Below are 25,534 nucleotides of genomic sequence, written 5' to 3' on the forward strand. Positions count from 1 at the left end.
AAGCACAAACACAGGGTGGGAGGACAGTGGATCAAGTGCAGCCCTGGGGAGAAGGACTTGGGGATGTTGTTGGGTGAGAAGCTCAACATGACCTGGCAATGTGCTCTGGCAGCCCAAAAACCAAACATGTCCTGGGCTGCATCCAGCATCCCATGGGCAGCAGGTGAGGGAGGGGATTCTCCCCCTCTGCTGTGCTCTTGTGAGATCCCACCTGGGTGCTGCATCCAGCTCTGGAGCCCCCAAAACAAGAAAGATGTTGATTTGTGCAGAGAAGACCACAAAGTTGATATGACGGCTGGAGCAGCTCTTCTGTGAAGACAGACTGAGTTGGAGTTGTTCATCCTGGAGGAACATGATTTCCCCTGGCTCTGGGGAGACCTTAGAGCCCTTTGTAGTACCTAAAGGCGATTCAGGAGAGATGAAGAGGGACTCTGGGCAAGGGCATGCAGTGGTAAGATAAGGAGGAATGGCTTCAAACTGAAAGAGTAGGTTTAGATTAGATACTAGGAAGAAGTTCTTTCCTGTGAGGGTGATGAGGCACTGGAACAGATTGCCCAGAGAAGCTGTGGGTGCTCCATCCCTGGAAGTGTTCATGGCCAGGTTGGATGGGTCTTTGAGCAGCCTGGTCTAAAGGAAGGTATCCCTGCCCATAGGACAGGCAAAGAATTCAATGCTTAAAAAGTTAAAATATTGAGATAGGAAATATTTTCAGATTAGTAGTTAATTAATCAGTTGTTTGCTTTTGGGAAGCAATTAGGTTTTGGCCAGATGTGCCCCAAATCTATGAAAAATATAGTGTAAAGTGACTATGAGAATGAGAGAAGGAAGGAAAAAGCTATGCTAAATGTTTCTTCTTGATCTGCTTGTCATTATTATTTTAGCACTGATCTCTGATTATGAATAAATGTAGCTAATCATAACTAGGTTATTTAAGACTTCTCTTTATCAATACAATTCAAATGGTAGTAATTAGGACACTACTTGGGTGTTAAATTCTTCTGCCTGAATAACAACGTATTTATTTTGTTATTTCTCTTTTACTTGATTAATCAAATTATGCATCCCTATCTCTGCAGTCAGAAAATTCAGCGTCATTGAGTGAATGTTTGCATAACCATGAAGGTAGTAATAATTAGCAGAAAGGAATGGGGGTTTATTTTAAGCCACAGTGTTCAGAGCAGCAGCACTGCTCTCATCAGAGAGATGAGCTGCTGTTATTGTTACTCTGCAGTGCACTTCATTCACCTGTTTAAAGGCAAGTTTTCCCTGTTTCAGCTCATTATCTATCTCAGTTTTTCATTGCAATATTTATTTATAAGTGCTGTGAAATGTAAAATAGTTTTTCATTCCTATAATAAAAAGGTGATAAAAGTTTCAGCGTAATGCAGATCTCATCCTCAGCATTGGAGAAAAATCGGCATTTTGCAGTTGTAGTATTTTGCTTCTGTAGTGAGATGTCCTCTTGCTGTAGAGCATAAGGGGGGAGTTAATTAAAATTTTGTCTGCAAATAGAATTTCTCACATCACTTAGCTGTCCTCTCTGCCTTCCTTTAAAGAAAGTCTTTTTGCTCTGTTGGGTTTTTTCACTAGTGCTGATGGTGTAGCCACTGGGATGCAGAGGGATTCATGTCACTAAATACCATTGGGGTTTATTTTAGGAGTTTGTGTGGTGGGATTTTTTTGTTTGCTTGCACTTTGTTGGGGTGGTGGTGTTTGCTTTTTGTTTGTTTGCTTGTTTTAAGTTTTGGTTGAGTTTTTTTTCTTTTTACTGTACTAATCCTTTGCACTTTTAATGTAGGAAAACTACTGAAGTGGGAATATCACCAGCCAGAAGTTTATAAACTGCTCATCCAAGAACATTCACAGGCATTTTCACCTGCTGTTCTCACACCGTTCAGTATGGTGTTTAGTGAACTGCTGCATGATCTGGAAGAACACAGGGAGCAACTCCTCATCCAGCATGAGGACACAGTCATTGGCCTGTAAGGAATACTTGGGTGACAAAGTTCAGCCCTGTAGAACAAGATGATGGAGAAGAAATCCAGACCTTTCAGAGCAGCTGAATCACTGGGAAGTTTGTAGCAACTTTTTTTATTCTAGGAAATGTTGGTGAGTCATAGAATTAGAGAATGGGTTGGAAGGGATCTTTAAAGGTTTGTCATGGCCTGATATTACCCCTCCCACCCTTCAAGTCTGTTTTAAAGCCTGTCAGTCTGCCCTGATAGCTCATGAACAATGACCCTTTTGCCCCTGTGAGAAATATGAATCCCACCTGACACAAACAGGCCTGGTGTTGTGCTGATCATCCCTTTACCAAAAACCCCCAAATTCTGGCTGTGGCACCAGCCATGGAGACAGGTATTGATAGACTGGGTCTATCTGTTCCTGCAAGGATAGGGGAAAAAATGACCTGTGTTCCATGTTCCCTGATCAGCCACTCCAAGGTGCTGAAGTCTCTTTTGATCACCCTTGGACTGCACATTGTGACTTCATTGTCCCCAGCATGGAAAAGCAATAATGGGTAACAGTCCAAGGGCTGTACCAGGCTGGGAAGTTTCCTGGTCATATCATTAACATGTGCCCCAGGGAGGCAAGAGACTTCCCTAAGAGGAGGGTCTGTCCAGCATTTTGGGCTTTCTGTTGCCTTCAGAAGGGAATCACACAGAACTATAGATTGGATGAAAGAATGAATGAAAGAAGGAACTAATTTTCATGTAATTTCTTTAGCTTTTGTTCTTGCTGTTTCCTGATAGGCTCAGTAAAAGAAGAATGTCTGCAAAAGGAGTTGGAGTAATTGCAGGTTGGTTTAATTAAAAACCTGAAATATATGGCCACCATCAGTAAGACCCAGTCTGAACCAAGTGTACAGTTAACAAAAATCAGTCTGATCAGAACTGTTTTTACATAGAAAGCAAGTGAAATCATACAGAATACTGTCAGATAATTATTTAAGGTAATATCTGACCTAGATAGATGGTCTGTAGTGCTGATCTCCCTACAGTAAGGAGTTAATACAGCCTAACACCTAATCCTAGTCTATGATTATGTCATTTGTGGGCTGTAGAGGATAAGGAGGAAGGTACCCAGTGGCTGACTGATACCATGGAGCAGTCAAGTTTCCAAGCTGTGGAGGTGGGTGGTTATCTGCCCTCATGTCCCACAGTTCTGGAGTTCCCCATGGCATGCTGTGTCCCTCTCTTGGCTCTTCGGAATCCGCTCCGCTGGGCACCTTCCTCCTCACTGCTCTCCTCAGAGCTGGACCCCCCTGGGCCTATTTCTGTGCCTGGTGGAGGCCTTTCAGCAGGGTCACCTTGGCAGGAGAGCTTCTCCTCTCTGCACTCCTGCCCGTGGGGAAGCTTCAGGCTCTCGTTGAAGAAGGCAGAAGCCATGCACTCAGCTGCAGCCTGGTCGCAGGCACAGAGGAGCTTCTCACACGTGCTCCAACCAATGCCTGAAAGAAGTTTCACAATTAATGTTTGAAAGGTGTTAAACTTAGTGTGTAACTTTCTGTGGGTAGATGAGCTTTTGAAAATAAAATTTTCAGATCTGTCATGGATTTTAGTCTCCAAAGTCACCATTAATTATCTAAACAGAAGTCTGACACCAAGGTGCTGGGCAGTGGAAGGTCTGACTGGCTTCAGTTGAATTTGGGAATGTAAATACAGAAATAGCTGATTTTTGTCTACAATTATAAAATGTCTGAATGTAATTTTCTCAGTCTGACCTGGTCACATCATACACAGCAGTGAAATAACCTTTGTTTCAACTAGGAAAAAAGTTCACATTTATAGTAAACATTGCTAACTTTTTGTGAGCTAAATATTTCTGTCTCCATGCTCAGCTCTCAGTCATGGTGGCATTCAGTCTCATACTGATAGACTCTCATCAGGACATGAGAATTTCCTCTAGCACAAACTTACATTTTGGCATGTGATCAAAACATACAACTTCAGATCTTGAATTTCTTTCTGCATGACATCCAAGTTTCTTAACTTGTTCCGTACAGCAGTGATGAGAGAAGCAGCATCTAAAATAAACAGGAGGAGTAAATGGAAAATATTTACTCTTCCTGAATCCCAGAGTACTCACAGTTACTCTTTTCTCTTTACTTTCAGTACCCATTAAAACTGATAAATTTTAGTTTTCATACCATGGAGGTTTTTTTTTTTACTATGAAGAACAAAAACCAACCCAAACTGTTTCTACTTTCATCCTATACTTGTCCCTACTTTCACTCCCTTCTTCCTTATTCCTTTGGTTTCATGTGTTTAACAGGGGTTTGTTTTAATTTTAAGACACATAATTGCAGTTATAACCATGACCTAATCTGCCCTGAAAAGTGTCTTTAAGTGTTCAAACCTTGGCTGGAAACCTGAAAACTGCATCATTATAGCCAGATCATGCCATCATCTAATCCAATTTTTCATGAGTAGGCAGTTTTATTTGTGTGTGAGTGCTGGAAAAAGGTACGTGCTATACTTAGACCTGATATGTCCCAACAGTTACAAACCTCCCAAGAGGAAGAGATTTTTAGCTGTAAATACAGCACTCTCAGAGGAGCTTTCATTTTGTGGAATTCTCTGCATAGCTCCTTGTCAGCTGCACTGTGCTGCACAGGGTTGGCTCTTGGCTGCAGCTCCGACAGGACTTTGCTCCAGCTCTGCTCCCTTCTGAAGGAGAGCATGCCCTGGGTGGATGTTAATTCTTCTCTTCATAAATCACTTTCCAAGCCACCTCTTAGCCAAGTTTCACAGTTAACCTTATCCTCATCCATTTGATGCACTCTTTCTTCTGCTCTGCTTACCTCCCATAATTCTCCTTTCTTATATTAATTGAGTTAGTAAGTTCTCTCCAAAACATTGATGCAACAATAGAGTATGTTGTAGCCACATTAGAGTATTTCATGTTTTATTTAAGTGGATTTTTTTCCCCCAAATGTGACCTGACTACTGATACATAGCTATACAATGCCCAGCAAAAGATGTACTGATCTTTCTGGACACCCCAATAACACCCCCAGTTAATGGCACATATAGGAGGACCACACACCTGTCCAGTGCATCAGTGGGATGACCTCTTCCCTCTTGGCCACAATAGCAGCCATAAGACTCAAATTCCTCTGGGCATTGCTCAGTTAAGCAGAACAGCATTTCTCCAAGCTGGGGCAGCTCCTTCTTTGCTCTTCCACGTCCTCTGTCTTGCAGAAATGTCAGTCTCTCACACACTACAAAGCAAAGTTGTTATTTGACTGTTATTTGGTTGAGGGCTCTCTTGTGAAGACAGAAGTGTTTCCAGAGCTATCAGCAACTTTGAAAGACCACATATTACCACCTCTAAATTATTGCTGCTTTCCATGAATTATGGCTCTTAGAATATTGCTGAGCAAGACAGCAGAAGGACAAGGCAATATTTAAAGGGGAGAGAGATCCCTATGAAGATATAATATACATGTCAAATTAGATTGCAATAAGAATATTTTGCAGTCCTTTGTTATCTTTCATAGCTTATTTTTTTCTTTTGGAATATTCAAACCTGAGTATTCAGTGCTTTCTGTCTTGGTAATTCAGAGCATACAGTCCTAGCCTCTTGTGCTTCCACAGTGATAGCTGGGCCATGACCATGTTTTGCTGGAGGAAATATTATTTTTTTGTTTTCATTTGAAATATAGTCCAATTTGAGCTATGGTGCCCCTAGACTAAATGCAGGAGTGATATGTTGTAATAGCTACTGTGCTGCTGAGGTTTTGGCATCACCAAATCCCAATCTTAAATCCCTGTGGCTCCCACAACTTGGGAAGAACTGATGTTGTGGGAATTATTCATAAGATTTGAAAGAACACAGTGTTCCATAGCAGGGAAAAGACACCAAGGGGACTCTTCTGGGACTTTGCCAGGGAAAGGATTGAATGGACTGATGGTTGGATTGCAGGAGAGGGAGGGAGGGCTTCTGCTCCCTCTGCATCCTCCTTTCTCCCATGAGTAATCCCATCTTCCCTTCTGCAGCTCTAGACTAATACCCTGCTTTTGTCAGGGACAACTCTGCCTTACTGTCTCCAGTAGGAAATTTTGCCCATGTGCCTGCTTGGGTCTAAACTCATCCATGTTAATTCACGGAATCAACCACAGGTTCATGCATTGCTCTGTGCTCTCTAAAAGGCAGTATTTTAAAATCAAATTTTCCAGTTTGGTGAGAGGTGGTTGAGTCTTCATGTCTGCTCTTTTCCAGTTCCAGGGCTGCTTCTCTCCATTGGGAAGCCTAACAAGATGAACAGGACAGTCCTTGAGTGTAGATTTATAGCAGTGACGGGTCTGAAATGTCCTGGGATCTCTGGGATCTCTGAGCAGGAATTGGAACAGAGAAATGGTGAGAAAAATCTGATAGGCAAGACTTTGGCGAAAGGTCAGAATGAAGAACAGGGAAGTTCATATTATTGCTGCTGCTTCTGCTTGTAAAACAAAGTAACTTAAAGATTTTATTAAATTAATTTCTGCAAACAAAAGCAGGGGCAAACATTCACTGAGCTCGTTTAAGACACTGCACTCTATGAAAAATGTACTTATAAGCTAATAAAAAGTAGTTTTCGTGTTACTGATAGCACATTGGCAAGAGATGTTAAACTGATGGAAGCTTTTGCAGATGTCTGCACCTCCTGTTCAAAATACCAATATATGTGTGCTTATCTAACTGGTTTAAAATAACTATAATCTTCATATGTAATACATACCTGCATTTAATATTGAGGTAGCTGAATATTTCAATAGCTATAGCGGGGAAATATACTTTTATTTACCTTTTCCTGCAGGTCCTGTGTCAGACAGTCCCAGGTCCCGAGCTATTCCAGAGGATGCTGTGCTCAGGCCACGCCTTGCAGGGCTTGTCTCTGGAGAAGACAAATGCATAGATTAGACTTGTGAAGGTAGAATAAACTCTTCTTTCAGTGTGTGTCCAAAAGTGCATATTCTGAACTATTATCAACTCGAAATCTTCTAAAATTTGTTAATTCTTAGTGGGAGGCTGTTTGTTAATGGTTAGGTAAGTTTTCCTGGTCAATTGGCAGTGAGTTGCTCTTTCCAGGGCAGTCAGCATTATGCATCCTGTACTGTATGTAACCTCCAGATTTAGGGACAAAATAAAGTCATTCTGCATATCCATGAAAAATGCTGACTCCTCAGGTAGCTGTGAACAGGAATAGGGGAATGCTGTAAATGAGAAAAGGTGCAATTCATTTTTCACTTGCCTTTTCCATTTGTCCTTGCAGGTGTGCCTGCAGGAATCTTCTCAGTGGGGACAATTTTGACTTGCATTGAGTTACTGTCTCCTGGGAATGAGGGTGGGGAGGTGGTTATCTCTGCCCCTGGGAACACAGCTTCCATAAATCCATCTTCTTCTGAATAAGCAGAAAAAGGAAAGCAGATGAAGACATAGCAAATAAACAGTAAGATTTTAATTTTAGATAGCGAGTCAGCGTAATATCCTCAGGCAGAACTAGTGTGAATTGATGGTCATAGAGAAAGAACATCCAAGAGGAAAATTGGAAAAGCAGAGTATCCACACCAGTCATTTATTCACATCTCTTGCCTTTCAGAAGAAAGGATTGTGGTTAACTATGATTGGTTTAACTGCTGATTGGTTTTTTTTTTATTCTATCCCTACTGAGACAAAGAGATGTGCCAGGTGCTGAAAATCATGCTGGTTGCTGCTTAGTCAGCTGTACTGAGAGATAAAGTGCGGGTGAGATGTCATGAGGTGTCATTTTCTGAGTAAATTGCTTTCAAAAAGTGTCTGTTCACCTGAAGTTTCTAAAACTGAGAGCAACATTTGTGAAGGCAGGAAATTATTTGACTGATGCAGAGATGGGTGACTGAAGGGTTTTCTGGGTTGTAACCACAAGGAAATTTTGAGGGGAAAATAAGTTGACAATTGTTTTCAGGAGATTCTTTATCCTAAAAATTAAATTGGTATTTCTTTTTAGATTATCTGACACTTATTGTTGATCAAGAATGTTTTGTTGAATTTGGAGCTACTTAGAATATTTTTAAACCTTTTTTATATAAACTAAGTTGATAATGAAAACACTGTTATCAAATGGTTTCATTTTTTTCTAAATTTCAATGGAAAATGTGGAATTTCAAAAAATAAATACTTTGAAAATAGTAATGGCATGTATTCTCATATTGTTAAAGCTTTCCTTTTGAATTCTTTGGCTGAATTTATTAATTGGACTAAACTCAAGTTCATTAAACTTTTCCCTCTGATGTTCTGGTTTTACTATGTGTTGAAAATAACCTGTCACAGGATAAGAGAACAGATTAAAAGAAATTAAAGTACTTTAAGAACGCAACAAAGCCCATGAAAGGTGTCAGAAAGGGATCAATAGCCACACACTGGTTTTGATAGCTCAGCAAGGTGCACATTTTTGCCACTTTGTTTGACAGTGAAATGTTGAAAGGAAAGTGATTCCTGCTGGATGCAGAATATAAAACCAGTGTTTGGGAAATTCTGCACTTAACTAAGAATAGATATTACAAATAATCTCCTGGGAGCTATGCAGACCTACAACACAATACACAGATTTTCTGATACATTCAAGTTAATGTAGGAGAGAATTTAGTGATTTTGACCAGTGCTTGGTTTAGCAGCGCCGAATTCATTGGGGTGGGAGACAGGAATATTGTTAAGACAGTATAATCAGATCAAAAAATGACTGCTTTCTAGTCTTCATAGGCAGTTTTCCTTGACATTTTTCTGGTGGATTTCAGCCTGCCTGGATAATCCTTTCTACACAAAAGGGCCACAGAAAACTTCTAAATTTACTGAGGTGCTCAATTTCCAGCTGTACCTACTGGTGAGGCTGTGCTCAAAGCATGGACACCTGCAAAAGCTGGAACAGTTTTTAGACTTGGAAAGAGTTCTATGAAATTTTCTATAACAAAGGAAGAGACAAAATCAAAATGAATGCTTCTTGCAGCAGATGCTGTGAATGTAATTTACAGAAACAACCTTTATATCAAAAAACCTTACGTGAAGAGTCTTTCAGAAATACTTGGATGAGGAGTGCAAATGAGTGGCTGGAGGCAAGGAACAGCTAATGCTTCTCAGCCAGGTTTTATTGTTTGTGTATCTGCTATCTGACACTGATCTAAATTTGCTTCTCCAGCAGCCCTCTTGTTACCATGCTCAGGGTTTTAACTGTGATGTTTTTAGATGAAGAATTGCTGTGTCAGTCAGAGAAAGAGGAAAACTGAGGGTCACTGACCTTTTATTGAGAGGATGGGGGGAGCAAGAGCTGTGCCTCTATGGTCCCTTGAGGTAACTGTACAAAAAACAGAGGCATCGTGGTAGTGACCTACCTGCTGAATTTCTGCCATGCATTTCTGCAGTGACTTTTAACTTAAAGTATCATAAAGCTTAATCAAACAGCACTATTAGCCTGGATCTATAAAGATGGTAATTAAAGGAAGTGAAGTGTTTTGCTGAAGGATGTGCCAGTCAGCAAGAAAAAGTAGAAGTATTATCCAGAAATCCTGTGCTGCAGATTTTTGACTGTGACACCACAGAGCTTCATAAATGAAAATCCATCTTCACCTGGAGTCAAGAGTACCAAATTTGTCAACAAAAGTTTAATCAGACTCTTACCTCTGGCTTTGGAAGTCACCAAGCTTATGTCATGGGGCTCAAAAGGAGCAACTGTTGGAAAGAGAAAATGTAAACTCAGGCAACACACTGGCAGCACAGTTAGGAATAGTCAAGTTGCTGAGAATGGATAGACATTTGCCTGTTTTTCTCAGTGGTGTATTGATTGTTATAGACAAAGTGATACTGATAAAATAATCTCATTGCATGCCAATAATGTACATTGCACTAACATAGGATTCTGTGAAAGAAGCAACATAAATATGACTGAATTGGAAAATTCAATAAGTCCATTCGATAGGCAAATAGACTAAACAGGATTAGGTCTGGAATCCCAGTGTTTTGCACAGAAGGATGCCACATTCCTTGTGAACACGTTGTGTTTGCCTGCACTGAAAGTCAGGCATGGATGGGCAGCCAGAAGGCCAAACACCTCCCTAACCTCTAACTTATTTCTTTACCTGATAAAATGATTTTCATTTGTCAGCAACCTTGTAAAACATGATAAACATTGCTATCAAATTATCTAAAAACTCATCTCCACATCGTTTTCTGTGTTGTTAGGATGTTGTGATGTGAAGAACTCCTTTGCCTTCGAATGAGTTTCTCAGTGATACTTAGCTTTGGTTTGATGCAACTTCCACAGTTGTCAATGTTGAAGCTTCTTTGGGCTTAAATGGGGAGACAACTGGTTAAACAGTAAGTGGTTCTCCAAACGTTTCCTTCAAAGACTGATTAGATATCTGTGTTATGTTTTCAGCTTTCTAAAATTCCTAATACAGGCTTTTATTCCTTGCTAATACTTGGAGCCTTATGATGAACTGTGTCTCATTAGAAAGCACGAGTAGTTGTTTCTTCAGGAAGTGAAAAATTGCTACAGAAGTGCAAAGACAGGTAATCTTACTCCTTCAGGAGTTCTCAGTTTTCTATTACAAAGTGTCCCAGAAGCAGATAGAAAAATATGAACGCTGGCACTGCTGCTAGGCAAGAACAAAAAATATGGTAAAAAAAGTACTTTGATAATACAGGAGAGATATGAAGGAACAGCCAGCAGTTTACATTTAGCATAAAGCCTTTTCAGGTACCTACACTTCTGCATGTGCTGCTACTTAAAAAAATAAAAAACAAACCCACAAATCTTTAAATGTCAGAAATATTGTTTCTTTAAAAAAAATTCCATGTGGTTTTGATTATTCCAGATTGACACTTAGGGCAAGGACTCACACAGAGGAGCACACCACAGCTTGTAACCAGGTTCTTAAGTTCTCAAAAATCCAACTTTCCATGTCTCCCCAGGCAGCCTGGCCTAGTGGAAGGTGTCTCTGCCCATGGCAGGGGGATTGGAATGAGATGATTTTTAAGGCCCCTTCCAACCCAAACCACTTTGTGATTTTCTGCGTTAAGCAGTGGCCTGGTTGCACAAATCCAGTGCATGTTGCTTGTGGGATTGGCAGATATAGGGTCTCTGAACAGCGAATCATGAAATGTTCAGGGTTGGACAAGACCTTCAGATCACCCAGTCCAGCTGTCAGCCCAGCATTGCCCCTATAACCCCTAAACCACTAAACCACATCACCCAGCACCAGATCCAGAGAGCCCTGTAACACCTCCAGGGATGGTGAGTGACTCCACCACATCCCTGGGCAACCTATTCCAATGCCTGGCCATCTTAACAGTGAAAAATTCTTTCTAATATCTAATTTTATTCCCTTCTGTATCATCCTAAAACCATTTCTTCTGATCATTTCACTGCAGGCACAGCAGAAGGGACCAACCTTCACCTCACTACACCCTCTTGTCAGGTGCTTGTAGAGAGCAGTGAGGTTCCCTTAAGCCTCCTCTTCTTGAGACTGAACAAACCCATCTGCCTCAGCCACTCCTCATAAGATGTTCTCCAGTTCTTTCCTGAGCCTTGTTGCCCTTTCTCTGGACACACTCCAGCACCTCAATGTTCTTTTTAAAGTGAGGGGCCCAGAACTGAGCACAGCACTCAAGGTGGAGCCTCACAATGCTGAGGAGTGATCACTGCCCTGGTGCTGCTGGTCACACTATTGCTGATACAAGCCAAGGTGCCATTGCCCTTTTGGGCCACCTGGGCACACAACTGGCTCCTATTGAGCCAACCAGCACCCCCAGTCCATTTTGCCAAACAGCTCTGAAGCCACTCCTCCCTCAATGACAGTGTGGCTTTGCTTGTGATGGGGCAACACAACGAGAGTGCAGCAGCTAAATTGGGCAATGGTCCAAGACTGGTTTCCCTCTCTGCATCATATCTTGGCCCTCTCTAACGAGGTGTGCCCTCCCAGAGCTGCAAAGGCCCTTAGATGACTTCTGTCCCTGGCATCTCGTGTTGCAGTGCAAAAAAATTAAGACTGTCACAAGAGCTACTTTTTCTCATGGTTTAAAAACTCACCCAGGAGGCTCCAGAGTGAGGAGGTTTCAGCTTGGATCTCTCCATTACAAGTAAATAAACCACCAATCTGGTGGCTCATTGCCACAAACAATGCTCAGTATATCCCTGTGCTACTGCTTCATCTTAATTAATTCAACATCTTTTAAAGACAAGAAATATGCAATTGGCTGTGGGTCCACACAGGGCATCTCTGCCAAACAGTTCACCTGCTCCAACCTGTGTTCCCAGGGAAAAAGAAGGCTGTTTTGATGAAAACAGGTTTTGTTGCAGAGCACTCATTCTCAGCCCCCAGGAAACTTACTGTAAACACTGGTTAAGCACATTACATGTACAAATTGAAAAATTGCACCTTCCCATTCAATCTTAAATTCTATCAGCAAAACATTACATCTACTTTTACATCAGTCCTTTTAGAAGGGCAGGAAGAAAGCAAACATCTTGTACTCTTTCAGCTTTTGGGAGCTGAAAACAGGGCTTTTTGCAAACCTTCTTCCACAGATGCAGTCACAGCCTGTGTTTCAACAATCCCTTCATGAACCAACTCTGCAAAAAAAAAAAATTTTTTTACTCCAGAAACTCATGGCTTAGGGTGCTGGTGCTCCTTAGACTGTGTCTTGAGAAAACGTGATCAGAGTCATCAGAAGGGAGCTTATTTCTAAATATTATTATAGGGCTTTTTATACAGTTATTATATAATAGAAATATAAAACACATAAACCTAATTATTTATAATTACAGTAGCTGTATTAAAATACTGCTTTAGCATTTATAACCTGCTGATACTAGATTCTACTGAGAAAGATACAGTATAATAATAAAAAGTAATCCCAAAGAGTTTCAACCTAAACAAGAGGAATTGGCTGGCAATTAGCATTCTTTAAATTCCCATTATTGCACCTTATTTTTCTAAGTTGGTCTCAATTTAATACATTCCAGACAAAGAATTACAGAGATGACCTACTCTCCTTGTGATGTGTTGTCAGCTCTCTCTTGCTGGTTGTTTCTGAAAGAGAAAAGTCTCCCATGAAGTGTGAGAAGGGGATTTTTTCACTGTTTGATCTGAATAGTACAAATCAGGAGTTCATTGAATGTACTCCTATTAAATCAAAGATTTAGTAAAACACATTCCCATTTCACTCAATTTTTTCTCTGTAATAAAGAAGCTACCAAAATTCTTTTCCAATGGATTCATCAGATAGGGTTTTTTTTTTTCCCAAAGTCAGAACTGGACAGAACAGTTACACAGAAGTATCATAACATGAGTGAACATTAAATGAAAATGTTTCATTCAAAGGTGCTTTTTTTTCCCATTAAAAAATATAATCAGGGGCCTAAAATTAGCAGAGGCATCCAGGGAAGCAAATTTAATCTATATTTATCAGCAGTGGTAAAATCAGCATGATTTTCCTGTTAGGACTGAACAATTTCCCCTTTATTTTTAGTCTGTTGGAACTACCACACTGTATATTAGGGCCATCTGATCCCAGTGAAAGATTACTGTCTGAAAAAAAGGCAACAACCTGGCTTTGAATCACACTTTTCCTGGGGCATTTTCTCTCCCTTGACCCATTCAGGTGATTATGCACACATCCAGGGGGTGATATAGGTGTGTGTCTGTCCTTAGCACTGTGGGCTGTGACAACCAAAGGATTAGAAAAGCTAAAGCTGCTTTTTCACAACTCCCTCAGCTTGAAAGTCCTCTCCCTGCCCTGCTCCAATTGCAATTCAAATGAATAAGGTTTTTAATCCAGATCTGCTCCCACAGGACAGGCATTTGGTCTTGCAAGCCTGAAATTTCAGCTACAGAGCATGGAGCAGTGGGTGACAATGGAGATAAACATCCCCTCCATCCTTAGTGGGGATTTATCCTTCCAGAATGGAAACCAAGTAACTGAATGGAATAAGGCTAATTTGCTTTTCCAGTCAGGTTTTGAATAGTTTAAGGGAAGATTTGGGTTAGCAATATTTTTAGCATTCTGGCTAGTGACCTCTTCACAAATATCATTTATTCCAGTTGAGAGGAACTTCCCAAAGAAGAAATTTCTTCACATCTAACTGGAATTTCTCTGTTGCAGTTGTGTCCTCTTGTCCCATCCCTGTGCACCTCCAGGAAGAGTCTGGCTCCATCTTGTCTCCACACCCCACTCAGTGCTGAGGACAGCAAAAAGATCTCCCCTGAGCCTCCTCCTCTTTCCTCACAGGCTCCAATGCCCTCTCCATCTTAGAAGCCTCTCCTGGCTCTGCTCCAGGACAGCAATTATTCTGCCACCACCTTCTCTCCTGGTATTCACAGAAGCAGCAGTAAATGGACAGGACACGTGAAACAGAGACCAGGTTTAGGCAGGAAAGCACCCAGCAACTCCTTCATTCTCACTGGGTCACATTTGATGCCAGCAGAATATCTGGCAGGAGGAGGCAGTCAGATCCCTATTATTACCTGTAATTGGAGATGGACAGGAGGAGACATCCAGCCCATTCAAGGAAGAGTTAATCTGTGCATTCACAAAGCATTCAATGGCATCTTTGTCACAGGTGCAGAGGAACTGTTCACAGGGATCCCCAGACTCTGGAAATAAAACAAAAATTCAGACAAAAGTCTATTGAAAAATCTTTTCCACCTCCTGCTTTTTCCCCCCATAAGGTTTGTGTCTGTATTTCATTAGTGCAAACCTATTAATACTGTGCTTCTCCACACTAAACATCGTCAAGTTTCATAGTCCCACCCTAGTTCCAAACACCAGCTGATGCAGCCCTGCATTGCTGGCAATAAATTATTGCCTCTCCGGTTGGATCTGCAGAGCATTGAGGACTAAAGAGCAATGGTGTAGTGTTTCCATGGAAAACTTGATTGAAGTGATACTGCATTGGACATTTCACAGACTTCATTAAAATATTCCTCCTAACTCCAAAAGTCACAGTCCCCAAGAAAAGCCTTTGTGATTCGCTCTTTATAAAGAATCAGGGAACCATAGAACAGCTTGGATTGGAATGGACATAAAACCTCATCTGATTCACCCCTGGCCATGGGCAGGGACACCTTCCACTAGAACAGGTGGCTGCAAGCCCCATCCAACCTGGCCTTGAACACTTCCAGGGATAAGGCATCTACAGCTTTTCTGGGCAACCTGTTCCAGTGCCTCACCACCCTCAAAGTAAAGAATTTCTCCCTAACATTAAGAATATGAAACAGTTTCTCAGGAAATACTATTTTCCCCCTTCAAAATCTTCTATCTTTCAGAGATTAAGAAAACATTGACTTTTCATAGCTGTCACACTTCTTGTGATTAAAAAGCATTATTCATGTTTAAATGCACTTGGACCTTTAGAGATTGGCCTCAAAAAGAAAAATGGTTTTAATTTGAAACAAGAAAGGGAAATTGGACCAGATTGTTGCTTAAATAAGATGTAAGTTCACTAGTTTGGGGGTTCCACTCCTCTTTGCTGGTATCCTCAAACCATGTTCTAGCATATAGTCTCTTCTGAGAGCCAATACTTCATGAAAAATTATACTTAAATTTATTAGGCATTAAGAACCCCATTGCACTCTTGTCAGGCTTGTACCAGCATTGCATGGAATAGCTCATGTTATAACACATGGTCTATGTCTGGTGATACTGCTTTAGCTGAGTGTGTATGGCCCTCTGAATTGATCCCTCAAAGTGCAGAAAAATCAGGCCTTGATGCCTCTGAAGAAGATGGTTTTTCACATCCCTCAGCATCTGCTAATTTCTGATGAGTAGAGACATCTCAAGCAGTATTTAGTGATCATGCAAAGTCAGGGAAACCCCAGGAAGAGGCTGCCTGTTGGAGGAGCCCTGGGAAGTGGAGGTGATTTCTGGTTGATTTGTCTACGACTTTTGGTAGGTAGAGCAGAATGAACTTCTGGTCATGGTGAGGCTCCAGTGTTAAGCTCTTGAGACAGGTTAATCTCACCACAGGTCAGGTTTTTTGTAGAGCAGCTGACATCTGCAGAAATCTTTGATGGGTCCCACGTGCACTCCATCTCCAGAGCTTCCTCGTAGCATTTGCGGTGCTGAAAACAGCATCTTAAAAATGAAATAACAGAGTTCACACTATTTAGTTTCAATTCAAGGTCAGACCATAGTGATGTCATGTTGCTCTTACACAAAACTGCAAAAGATGCCAAAGGAGAAAAGGGGACCCATGGTGTGATCCCCAGACACAAGAAAGGTTGAGTGCTGCCTTTCCCTGAGTCAGAGCAGTGGGATAACTAGAGCTGGATCAAAACTGAGTGGTGGGAGCAGCTCTGCCTGCTGTGGGTGACCAAACATTTCTGTCCTGCTGTGGTACCTGGGGGCTTGCAAGGACTCTACAGGCACTTTAAACAAGAAATCCACTACCAGTGCCCTCATCCTTCCCAGCACTGTCAGCTCACTGACAGGCAGTGCCCCATGGGTCAGCTCTACAGACCTTGGATCCAGTCCTGTCCCAGCTTTTCTCACTGCAGATTTGGGCAACTACACTGTGCCTGGCACTCACGGAGGGTTAATGGCTCTGCAGTGCCTTGTCAATCCGTGTGTCTCATTGGGGCTATATAAATATATGCAATTTTGTCTTCTATTTCTTGTACTTCTATGCAACAATCACAATTGAAATGCACTATTTAGCCATGGGAAAGGGCCACAAAATATTTTTCTCACACTGGAGCAAAGCAGCTTTCTCCACCACACAACACAGGCAGTCAGAAAACTTGTGTTTTCCTGCACCCCTGCTGTCCTGCCAGCCTCAATTGTCTGCATGACCACTTTAGCTTTGAATAGGAATAAAAATTCAACTAAACCAAGAAGCTCTTCTTCAATCCTCTCCTCTCTTCAGCTGTTTGTACAGATAAATCATCTACACAGCCTCTGCGTGCACTGACACCAGCTGGAAATGAAACCCCAGTAAAAGAGTCGTCATTTACCCCAGGTAAAATTGTTGCATAGATTACAAAGGGACTTGCTTTAGGTTTAGGTTGAAATACCCTCATTTCAGACAAACGCACTCAGAACACAGTTCTGTTATTGAATTGCATTTGGCCTGAACAATGCTGAATGCAAAGACAACACGAACACCCGGACCCATCATCTGCTGCCAGGAAGGGTGAACTTGTGATCACAATGTAAGGAGTTACCTTTAGTGGGATTCTTGCTAAACACAATGAATAACACAGCGAAAATGTTATTACACAGCCCTGATAGCCTTGCAGGTGCCCTGAGCCCACCGGTGGTCAGAAGCACAGAGCAAACCCCTTTCCCTGGCCAGGCTCCCTTCTAGGGATGTGCACTTTCTCTCCTCCTATATTTCATATTTAATCACTTGCTATCTTAATAAATAATGATTAAAATATTTAATTTGTCTTCACAACCAGAGAAAGAGCGCACGGAATGTATCTAGCAAAAGTGAGGGCAAATAGCACTCAGCAGAGAGGCGTGATGGCTCCTCTGCACCACAAACTCTACTGTGCCTTGTTGCAGTGATAAGGCTGAAATCTGTGAGCTCCATCAGAGCAGGGTTTAACCACCTAACTGATGACAGGTAACTGATACACTCACTGATACACTAACTGATACACTCTCCTGACTCTGCCTCAGGTCTAGTGGGGTCTTAGCATCTAAAAGCTCCTCTAACTGCATAATTAGTCTAATACAAACTCTCTGCACTTCTTTCTTATTTAGAGAATCACAATTATATCAATGTTTACTGCAACAGTTAATCCAAACATTTACTTAGTTTCCCTTTGCAAGCAGGAGACTGTAAAACATGGATTGTCCTCTGGGCCTGCTTCTCTTTCACAAGGTCTGTGAAGGTAAACTTGGCTCCTAATTTAGATATGACAATGAGCTACTCTGGGAAGTGGGGAAAGGGCTGGTCTTACAGGCATTAGTACTTTCCAAAAAAGTATTTTACTTGCCTTAAAAACCTGGATTGAGGTGTCTGGCCCTTTTCTGTGGAACAGAAATGGCACAGACAAGGCCCAAGGTCTGCAAAACTAGTTTCTAAGAAATAAAGTTAGTGGAAAAAATTTACAACACTGTGGGAGCTGTCTCTGGGAAAGACACACAACAGCCACTGGTTTGGAGGCTTCCTTGAGCCAAGAGCACAGCTCTGTCAGTGGCAAAGCAATAATCAGTCTCTGTTTGCTGCACACAGCAGTAGGAGTTCTGTGCTGCTAAGGAAACCTCACCCCAGGGCTGCAAAGCAATTTGTAAATACAAACTGGCTCAGTGGACGATTCTCAGGACAAATCTGCTGATGGATGGTTCTGCAGTTTCTGGGTTTGTGCTGCTCTGCATTAAAATGAAGCTGAGTGAAGCAAAAGCCCAGGAGCTCAGCTCTTTGGGTATCAATCCATTGAACTGACTCGAGCTCCCATTTCAGGATGTCATCACAATTGTTCAGAAAACCTTTCACAGAGAAGTTCCATGGCTTTTTTCCAGTAGCAGGGTTAGATCTCCATTTTCCCAGCCATCCCATGCTGCAGACTGGATGGATTAATTTCCATCTATCTATAAACATTAGCCCTTTCTGAGCCATTGCTGTCTTCAGTCAGGGAATGAATACATTATGTTGTTGGAAAACCCTTTTTCATCATAGAAATGGATGTATCTTGATTCTCTTTGAGTTTCCTTTCACACCTCCTGGTGATATAAGTGAACAACCATTTGCTTGTCCTGGCCTGAGATTACATTTTCTCTTACTAGAGCCAGGTGGTGTGGGTCTTACCCCCCAAAAAATCTACTTTTTAATAACTGTTTTTAAATCATTTATACAAGTGTCACGCTTTGGTAATCAGAGCATGAGGGCATTTGTTGCTAGTCAGGGCAGAAAATGACCTCTCATGGGTATGACTTACTCATCAGCTTCATCCACAGGGAGCCCTTCCATCTCAAAACGGCAAGAGCAACCATAGTCTTCAAAATCCCTGGGACAAAACCCAGTAACACACTTCATTCTGTTCACGAAGTTGAGAAGGGCAGGGAAGTTAGTGAAGATGGACTGTAACCAGGTGAAGTGAGAGCCCAGGCAGTCTGGAAAGAGAACAGCCATAAAACACCTGGTGAGGGGAGGTGAGCCAGGTTTGGGTCACACATGAGTGGTGTTTGCATGAGCACAGAGCCTAAACAAGGCAGTGACACAGTGAGTGTTTGACACTCAGCACAGTTTAGTGCTACAGCAGTTTTCGGGGAAATCTGCACCCTCAGAAATCCCTGTTTCATCTTAGTAAATATAAAAAATGAAACCCCACAGGATTTCTATTTGGTGCTCAAGTAAAACCGAAACATGCTTACCAAAAAATAGTGCAACACTTTCCACATTTTGAAAGACTCCGTTGAAGAGTGTGGCATTGTCTAAATGAAAAAACAAACCAACAAACCATGATTATTTTTAAAAAAGTAGATGACAAGAACTGCCCCCAGACTTCCCCGGTCTTGCTTCAGATATTAAACCATTTTGAGATGAGTTCCTAGCTATTTGCTCACACTTCCCTGCGATGCTTCTGGAGTACAAGGGATTCCCCACTGCCATGCAATATTGCAGAAAGTAAAGCTTAAACCTTCCTTACTCAAGATTCTTTCAGGTGTGTTAAGCAGCTCTGGCAGGAATGCTGGCGGCTCCAGTTCTTGGCCACCTACCTCAGCAAATAAATTTGAGAAGAAAAAGAATTTAAAAGTAAAAAAAAAAAAAAACAAAAAAAGCCCCCAAACATTCCAAAATTACAATAAACCAGCAACATATATTTCATTATGACACATGCACTGCAAGTATTTTGAATGTCTTCCTACACTGATAAGCTGATTTGTCAAAGCCATGATGCACTTTCAGCTCACACCCTGGGAAGCCCAGAAGTGTACTGGTGTGTACTGGTGTGTACTGGTGTGTACTGGTAAGTCACATCCACTTCAGCACAAAAACCAGTCTCTGTCAAGCAGGTATTGCTGCTGAGGATGGGCAAATCCTTGTCTTCCTGTGCTCATCTGAGCAGTCACCCTTACTGGGACAAATCAGTAGAACTATATAAAATTGTTTTAGTGCCCAGATATGTCCCAAATACTCTGTAACCCTGTGCTATAATTTGAAGCAGGGTTATTTGAAGTGATTTTGCTGTTTCTGAGTCCATCTTGGATATTGCCTTATTGCCTCACTGTTTGTCTTCCTATAGCTCTTTATATTTTAAGGTAATTATCTCTCTTTCTTTTTGAAGATGATGTGGTAGATTTGGTGTATTTTCAACACTTTCATTTTTTTCTGTTTGCAAAGTCCTGAATTAGAGTGAAATCTAGTATTTTTTCTCTCCCTTCCCATTTTTTAACCTGTTCTTTTCCTCTGCATGATTTCAGAAGACAGTGTTTTTTTGGATTTATTTAACCTTGTCTTTTTAAAAGAAATGCAGTAAGTAAAGGATATTTACTGTCTCAAGAATCTAAAAATTGAAAACTGAAAGAGCCCATACTGTTAAATTCATGGCATAACTTATGTGTCAGAATAACTGGCATTAGAAAAGCTGTCCTTTTTCTCTATAAAAGATTGTGGGAGAGAGCTGACAGTTGTCTTGCTCATCTGTTACATCTTCCTGCAATAAATATAGGTGTAAAAGAGTAAAGAAGAGTTGTGGGGTTTTTAGATATAAGGCTTAATTCTATGTTTAGCAAAGGATTAGGAAAAATAGGATTTTTTTTTTTTAAGATCATATATAAGTGCTTTCTTAGGATGTCCACAACTTTTGTGGTGTGAACGAGATTTTCATGGCAACAGTCATATGCCCTCAGCAATTAATTTCTCAAGTTCAGTTGCAGAATATGGATAGAGAATTGAGTGAGGCAGGAAGAGGTGCTTCCTCTTGTGTTATTCTTTCTCCTGGAACATTTGGTCACAACAAGAAGCTTTTAGATAAACAGCAATCCATCAGAAGTGTCCTTCACTGCAGCAGAACTAAGGGGAACAAATTGCTTTCCACAAACCAGAAAAGGTCTCCCAGTAAAGGCTGTCCTTTTCACAGAACTGGAACAAATCTGTTGAAAGCTTCATGGCCATGAGGAATTCAGCTTCAGGCAAAATAATGGTATGCCTTGCAAAAAACCAGCATTGAGTGCTATATTTGTACATGGGCTTGCTAAAGAAAAACGAACCCTTATTTTCTGGCTTAAAGCCTTAATTTTCTCCGCAATGACAAACATCCCCTGAGCCATGTTCTACCAAGTGCAACTCGAACCAGCTTGGACACACTGCATAACACCTCGGCTCAGACTCAGTGTCTGTTCATGGATAGCCATTAATCTTTTCGTCCTTTCAGCAAAATGTTTGGAAAACATGAAAATCCCATTGAGCTGAAATGCATCAGAGAATAAAATTGATAAAACTGTATTCCAAGACTACTGGAAACTGTGACTGCTTCACTATCCTTCATCTGCACTTAGTTCTTCTCAGCAAACTGAACTGTGTACACCCAATTAACTCACAAATGTTTGAAATTCCCCTGGAGAGGAATCTCTTCTGCAGGGTCAGCAGTTTGGTAAAACACTGGCTCCTCTAATCCTCTCATTATCAAGAACAATATTTCTAATTGTCACCTAGTCAAGATCAATGAACCAATGTTTGCTAACAAGATTGCTTACTTTTGTTTAAACTGCAGGTGGGAGGAACAAAGAGAAAATTCTTTCTGGAGTAATTATTCTCTTTCCCTCTTTTGGTGCCATGTATTTGGAGCTACTGCGCCTATGTCATTCCCTGTAGAGCCACTGAAGATTGCACTACAAAAATGGATCCTTTGAATCTCAGAAGACCCTGGAGATGCCAAATTCTCTCACTTCTCTAAAGCCTGTTAAAAATCTCGGCACATATTCTGTGGAGACTTGTATGACACGTCTGCTCTTGGGCTTTTCTGTTGTATACTTTATCCATGGAATTTCTTTTAACATTCAGTTGCATAGAAAATTGTTTCTGGACTGCATCTGTGATTTTCCTACCTGACAACAGTTTTCTGAAGTCTTGCATAAAAAAAGACTATAAAAAACCATCAGTGCCCCTCCACTTGTTTTTTTCAGTCATGGGTCACTAAGGTGTTGTAATACAGGGCATGGATACACTCATTATAATCCCTGGGAAGCAAAAACCACTACTATGCTAGGAAAAGTCAGGGTGCAGCAAACCCAAACTATTTGATTTATTCATGGTAAATCACATTAATTCCTTTCAAAGATGCTATTTCGTGCACAGATAATTCTTCAGTCTCAAAGCAGGGATCAGCAGAATAGATCCCACACAAATAGAAATAAATAATCCTCTCCAAACCTAAACATGGTAACACTTTAAATCTTTGTGTTCTGATTGTACTTAGCTAGGGGGAAAGAATCTAACACTGCTGCACAGCCTTTTAATGTTTTGGGGAAGTCTCCTTCAAATGTTATGTCAGAAAAATTTGCGAGTGTCCAGATATTTTTGAGTGCACTATCAATATAAAAAAAATATTCCTTAGGTTGTTTTTATTTATTTATTTTTCAAAATTAATATACTGCAGGTATTTTGGCATTTGCTATCTCTGCAGTGGGAAATGTGAATACTCTCCCTGATTTCTCTCTATACAGTAGGAGTCCTAAGGTTAATCTTCATTAATTCAGCCTCTGTTTTGTTCGACTTCTTTATTTTCTGAATTCAAATGCAAGCAGCCTCTCAGAAGAGAGACAACTGGTGAAGCTGATGCAGGTCAGTGCAGAATTTATCTATGCTGAAGTCCTGAGTTTTCTCTTCCCTATAGAAATATCCCCCTGGATCGACCAGAAATGGTGGTAGACCTTCTAAGAGACCTTCTCCTCACTCGCACATCACAGCTCTTTCTGACATTCCTACACAGTGCAGAGACTGCAGAAATTTGAGGTGTTTGCCCATCCCTGACTCTGGGAAGTTAATTCCCTCATGACAATAAAATCTAAAGAGCTATATGAAGAAAAAACTTGGGTTGAAAAGTGTGAAAAACAATTCAGGGTGCACTGAATTGTTTGGAGAATTAAGAAAATACAAATGTATTTTATGAGTAGAATCTCTTTTTACAAAAGACAACTTTTGTAGTCTAAATAAGTTAAGTAACGACAAAATGCTAGCAAAAAGAAGTTGCAATTTTTTTGTTGTATTTTTAACCCCACTACATGTTGTTTTGCTTCACTACAAGTCCTGAGAAAAATATAAGTACTTCATAAAGAAACTCCTCTAAGTGCATTTGGGTGTTGAACACCAAAATTTGAGGAGATAAGGTGTGTTTCTAAGGAATTGTTTCCAAATGCACATACTTAAAATAGTATTTTGGCATAATGTCTAATAATCATAAAATTATGTTGCCACTTACCGCTGTACACCACCATGGACATAGAAACCAGCAGAATTACAATCATGTTTTGTTTAATCCAAAGACAAGAAAAAAGTCACACAGGGGACTGGTGTGCCTGGTGAGTTAAGTAAAATATTAGACAGAATGTTATTGTTTCAATATGGGAGTGGGAAGACCTCATTTTAGGAAATCATTCCTTTGTAGCCTGGATATATTTCTGTTTGATATAATTCAGTTTTTACCCTTATAATAGCAAATGCACATAGTACAGGAATGATGAGCCTTATGTATCCTTATTTTACCAATGTCCTCTATAAGTCTGACTAACAATATCTATTTTGATATTGCTTTAAGTGAGTCAACAGACTCTGTCAAAGTGCTATTTAGCAATAAAATTATGCACTTGCAGTTTTTTGTTTTGCAAACAGTTTTCACATCTTCCTTGATCTAACAGGATGTTCAAACAATTCTTATGTTTAAATGAAGATGTTGGGAAACACTGTGTAAATGAAGAGTTATTCTGAGACTGTGACAGTGCAATCCAGTTTATCTGCAATCCACTATATTTTTTTTCATATCACAAAAATGTATAGTCATTCATTCTAATTTGTGTTGAGGCTGATCTAATATACCATAAGTTTTCCTAATGAGAAACATGATGTTGTTTGGACATCTTCAAGAAACGTGTGTAAAAAATTCTTCTGAATCTAAAGGTGTTGCACTAGTATTCATTAAATGGAAGATGATAGATTGGTTTTTAACTACAGTCACAGATTACTTTAAGTTTAGAATGATTTTCCAAGTAATTCAGGCATAGAGCTTTTTATAGCCAAATAAATGAACATTATATATGTATAAGTTTTCAAATATGTACCTACTGATGATTATCTGCTTTTCTGGGCTCAAATATCGAATTAATTTCAATCAGAAGAGCTTGTAATATTTCGTCAGGAAGTAAGGCTATAAATCTAACAGCTTTAAATATTTATAGTCTATTTTCCCAAATCTCTTAACTGTACTTTAGTCTGCAACTCCAAAGTCACAAATAGCTTATTCTACATTTTTTCCCCTCCTGTTTTCCTTATTAAAGAGAACATCCAGAAAGGCTTACCTTGGGGGATATTATCCGAAAGCATTTGGATGGAGGACAAATGGATTTCAGCAAAGTCAGTACTAAGTTATTTATACCCACTTGGGTATAGACCTCACTCATGTGACCACTTCCCTTATCAAACCTACTTCAACATTTTTTAATTAATTCTTCCGTGAGATTCCTTAGAGCCATTGTGCCCACAGTGTATCTGGTAATATGGCTCCAGCCATGTACAGGATCTATACTGAGAAGTCTGTTCTGCAGGTGCATTCACCATGTAATAACTTTCCCTAATACTTATGGCTGTAATTAAATAACAGTCATCCCATTGTTATTAATCACTCACAAAATCTCTTGGGCATGTGAATATGGCTTTAATAGCTTAGCAAGAGGTAGTGTTCAGTGATGAAAGATGAGTGAGAATTTACACAGCTTTAAACGCTGACATTCCTCAGCGTTGGGAAGTCTTCTCTCATCTATCCATGGTGGCTCTGATCCAAGGCTGACTGAAATCCAGGAGAGAGTTGATTCAGTGAGCTTTGGGAAGGCTTCTCCTCATTGGGAAGGTGTGCTTTCTGCCAGGACAGGCACAGCTACCCTTCAGAGAGTCCATCAACAAAGACAAACTGTCCACTGAATTGTAGCGTGGAGAAATGAGAAATCTGACAATTGGGAATTGTAAAAATACTTACAGGAGCAAAAGGCTCATTGACTCTGTGACCTACATGGTTTTCAGGAAGGCCTTTGACATGCTTACCTGTAAGATCCTCATAGAGAAGCTGTTGGTATCTGTGCTGGATGTGCCTGGTGAGGTGGGTTGAAAATGGACTGGTGGGGCCCAGAGGGTGGTGGCCAGTGGCACAAAGTCTGTTTGGAAGCCAGTGACTGGTGGTACATTCCAGCAACCAGTGCTGGGTCCAGCCCTGCTGAACATCTCCATTAATGACCTGGATGATGGGGCAGAATGGACCCTCAGCAGGTTGGCAGGTGACCTGGAACTGGGATGAGTGACTGACATTTCAAAGGGCTGTGCTGCCTTCCAGAAGGACCTCAAAGGCTGAGGAAATGTGCC

The 25,534-nt window shown here is 40.7% G+C and overlaps 1 protein-coding gene across 1 annotated transcript; it reads right to left on the reverse strand.

The window, feature by feature from the left end:
* Window positions 1–2,802: 2,802 nt before the first annotated feature.
* Window positions 2,803–25,474, reverse strand: OC90 (otoconin 90). The gene is made up of 16 exons (XM_085049854.1): window positions 25,220–25,474; window positions 23,388–23,484; window positions 19,614–19,679; window positions 19,339–19,398; window positions 18,903–19,077; window positions 15,980–16,092; window positions 14,484–14,612; window positions 13,008–13,049; window positions 12,533–12,589; window positions 9,637–9,687; window positions 9,257–9,313; window positions 7,238–7,387; window positions 6,791–6,880; window positions 5,050–5,224; window positions 3,921–4,027; window positions 2,803–3,451 (listed from the first exon to the last, which is right to left on the reverse strand). The coding sequence occupies exons 2-16, from the start codon at window positions 23,431–23,433 to the stop codon at window positions 3,141–3,143; spliced, it is 1,629 nt and encodes a 542-aa protein (XP_084905980.1). The 5' UTR covers window positions 23,434–23,484; window positions 25,220–25,474; the 3' UTR covers window positions 2,803–3,140.
* Between the last annotated feature and the right edge of the window lie 60 nt (window positions 25,475–25,534).

The sequence above is a fragment of the Lichenostomus cassidix genome, chromosome 2, assembly GCF_008360975.1.
Source record: "Lichenostomus cassidix isolate B80296 chromosome 2, HeHo_3.0, whole genome shotgun sequence".
NCBI lineage: Eukaryota > Metazoa > Chordata > Aves > Passeriformes > Meliphagidae > Lichenostomus > Lichenostomus cassidix.

Bases quoted from the DNA above. Each gene is read 5' to 3' on its own strand.
- OC90 (XM_085049854.1), bottom strand. From the start codon at position 23,433: ATGATTGTAATTCTGCTGGTTTCTATGTCCATGGTGGTGTACAGCG. The intron at 13,050-14,483 runs GTAATAATAGGG...TTTCTCTTTCAG, and splicing joins CTGTCCATCTCCAATTACAG to AAACAACCAGCAAGAGAGAG. The intron at 9,688-12,532 runs GTTTGCAAAAAG...TCTTTCCAACAG, and splicing joins GACTGCATCTGTGGAAGAAG to TTGCTCCTTTTGAGCCCCAT.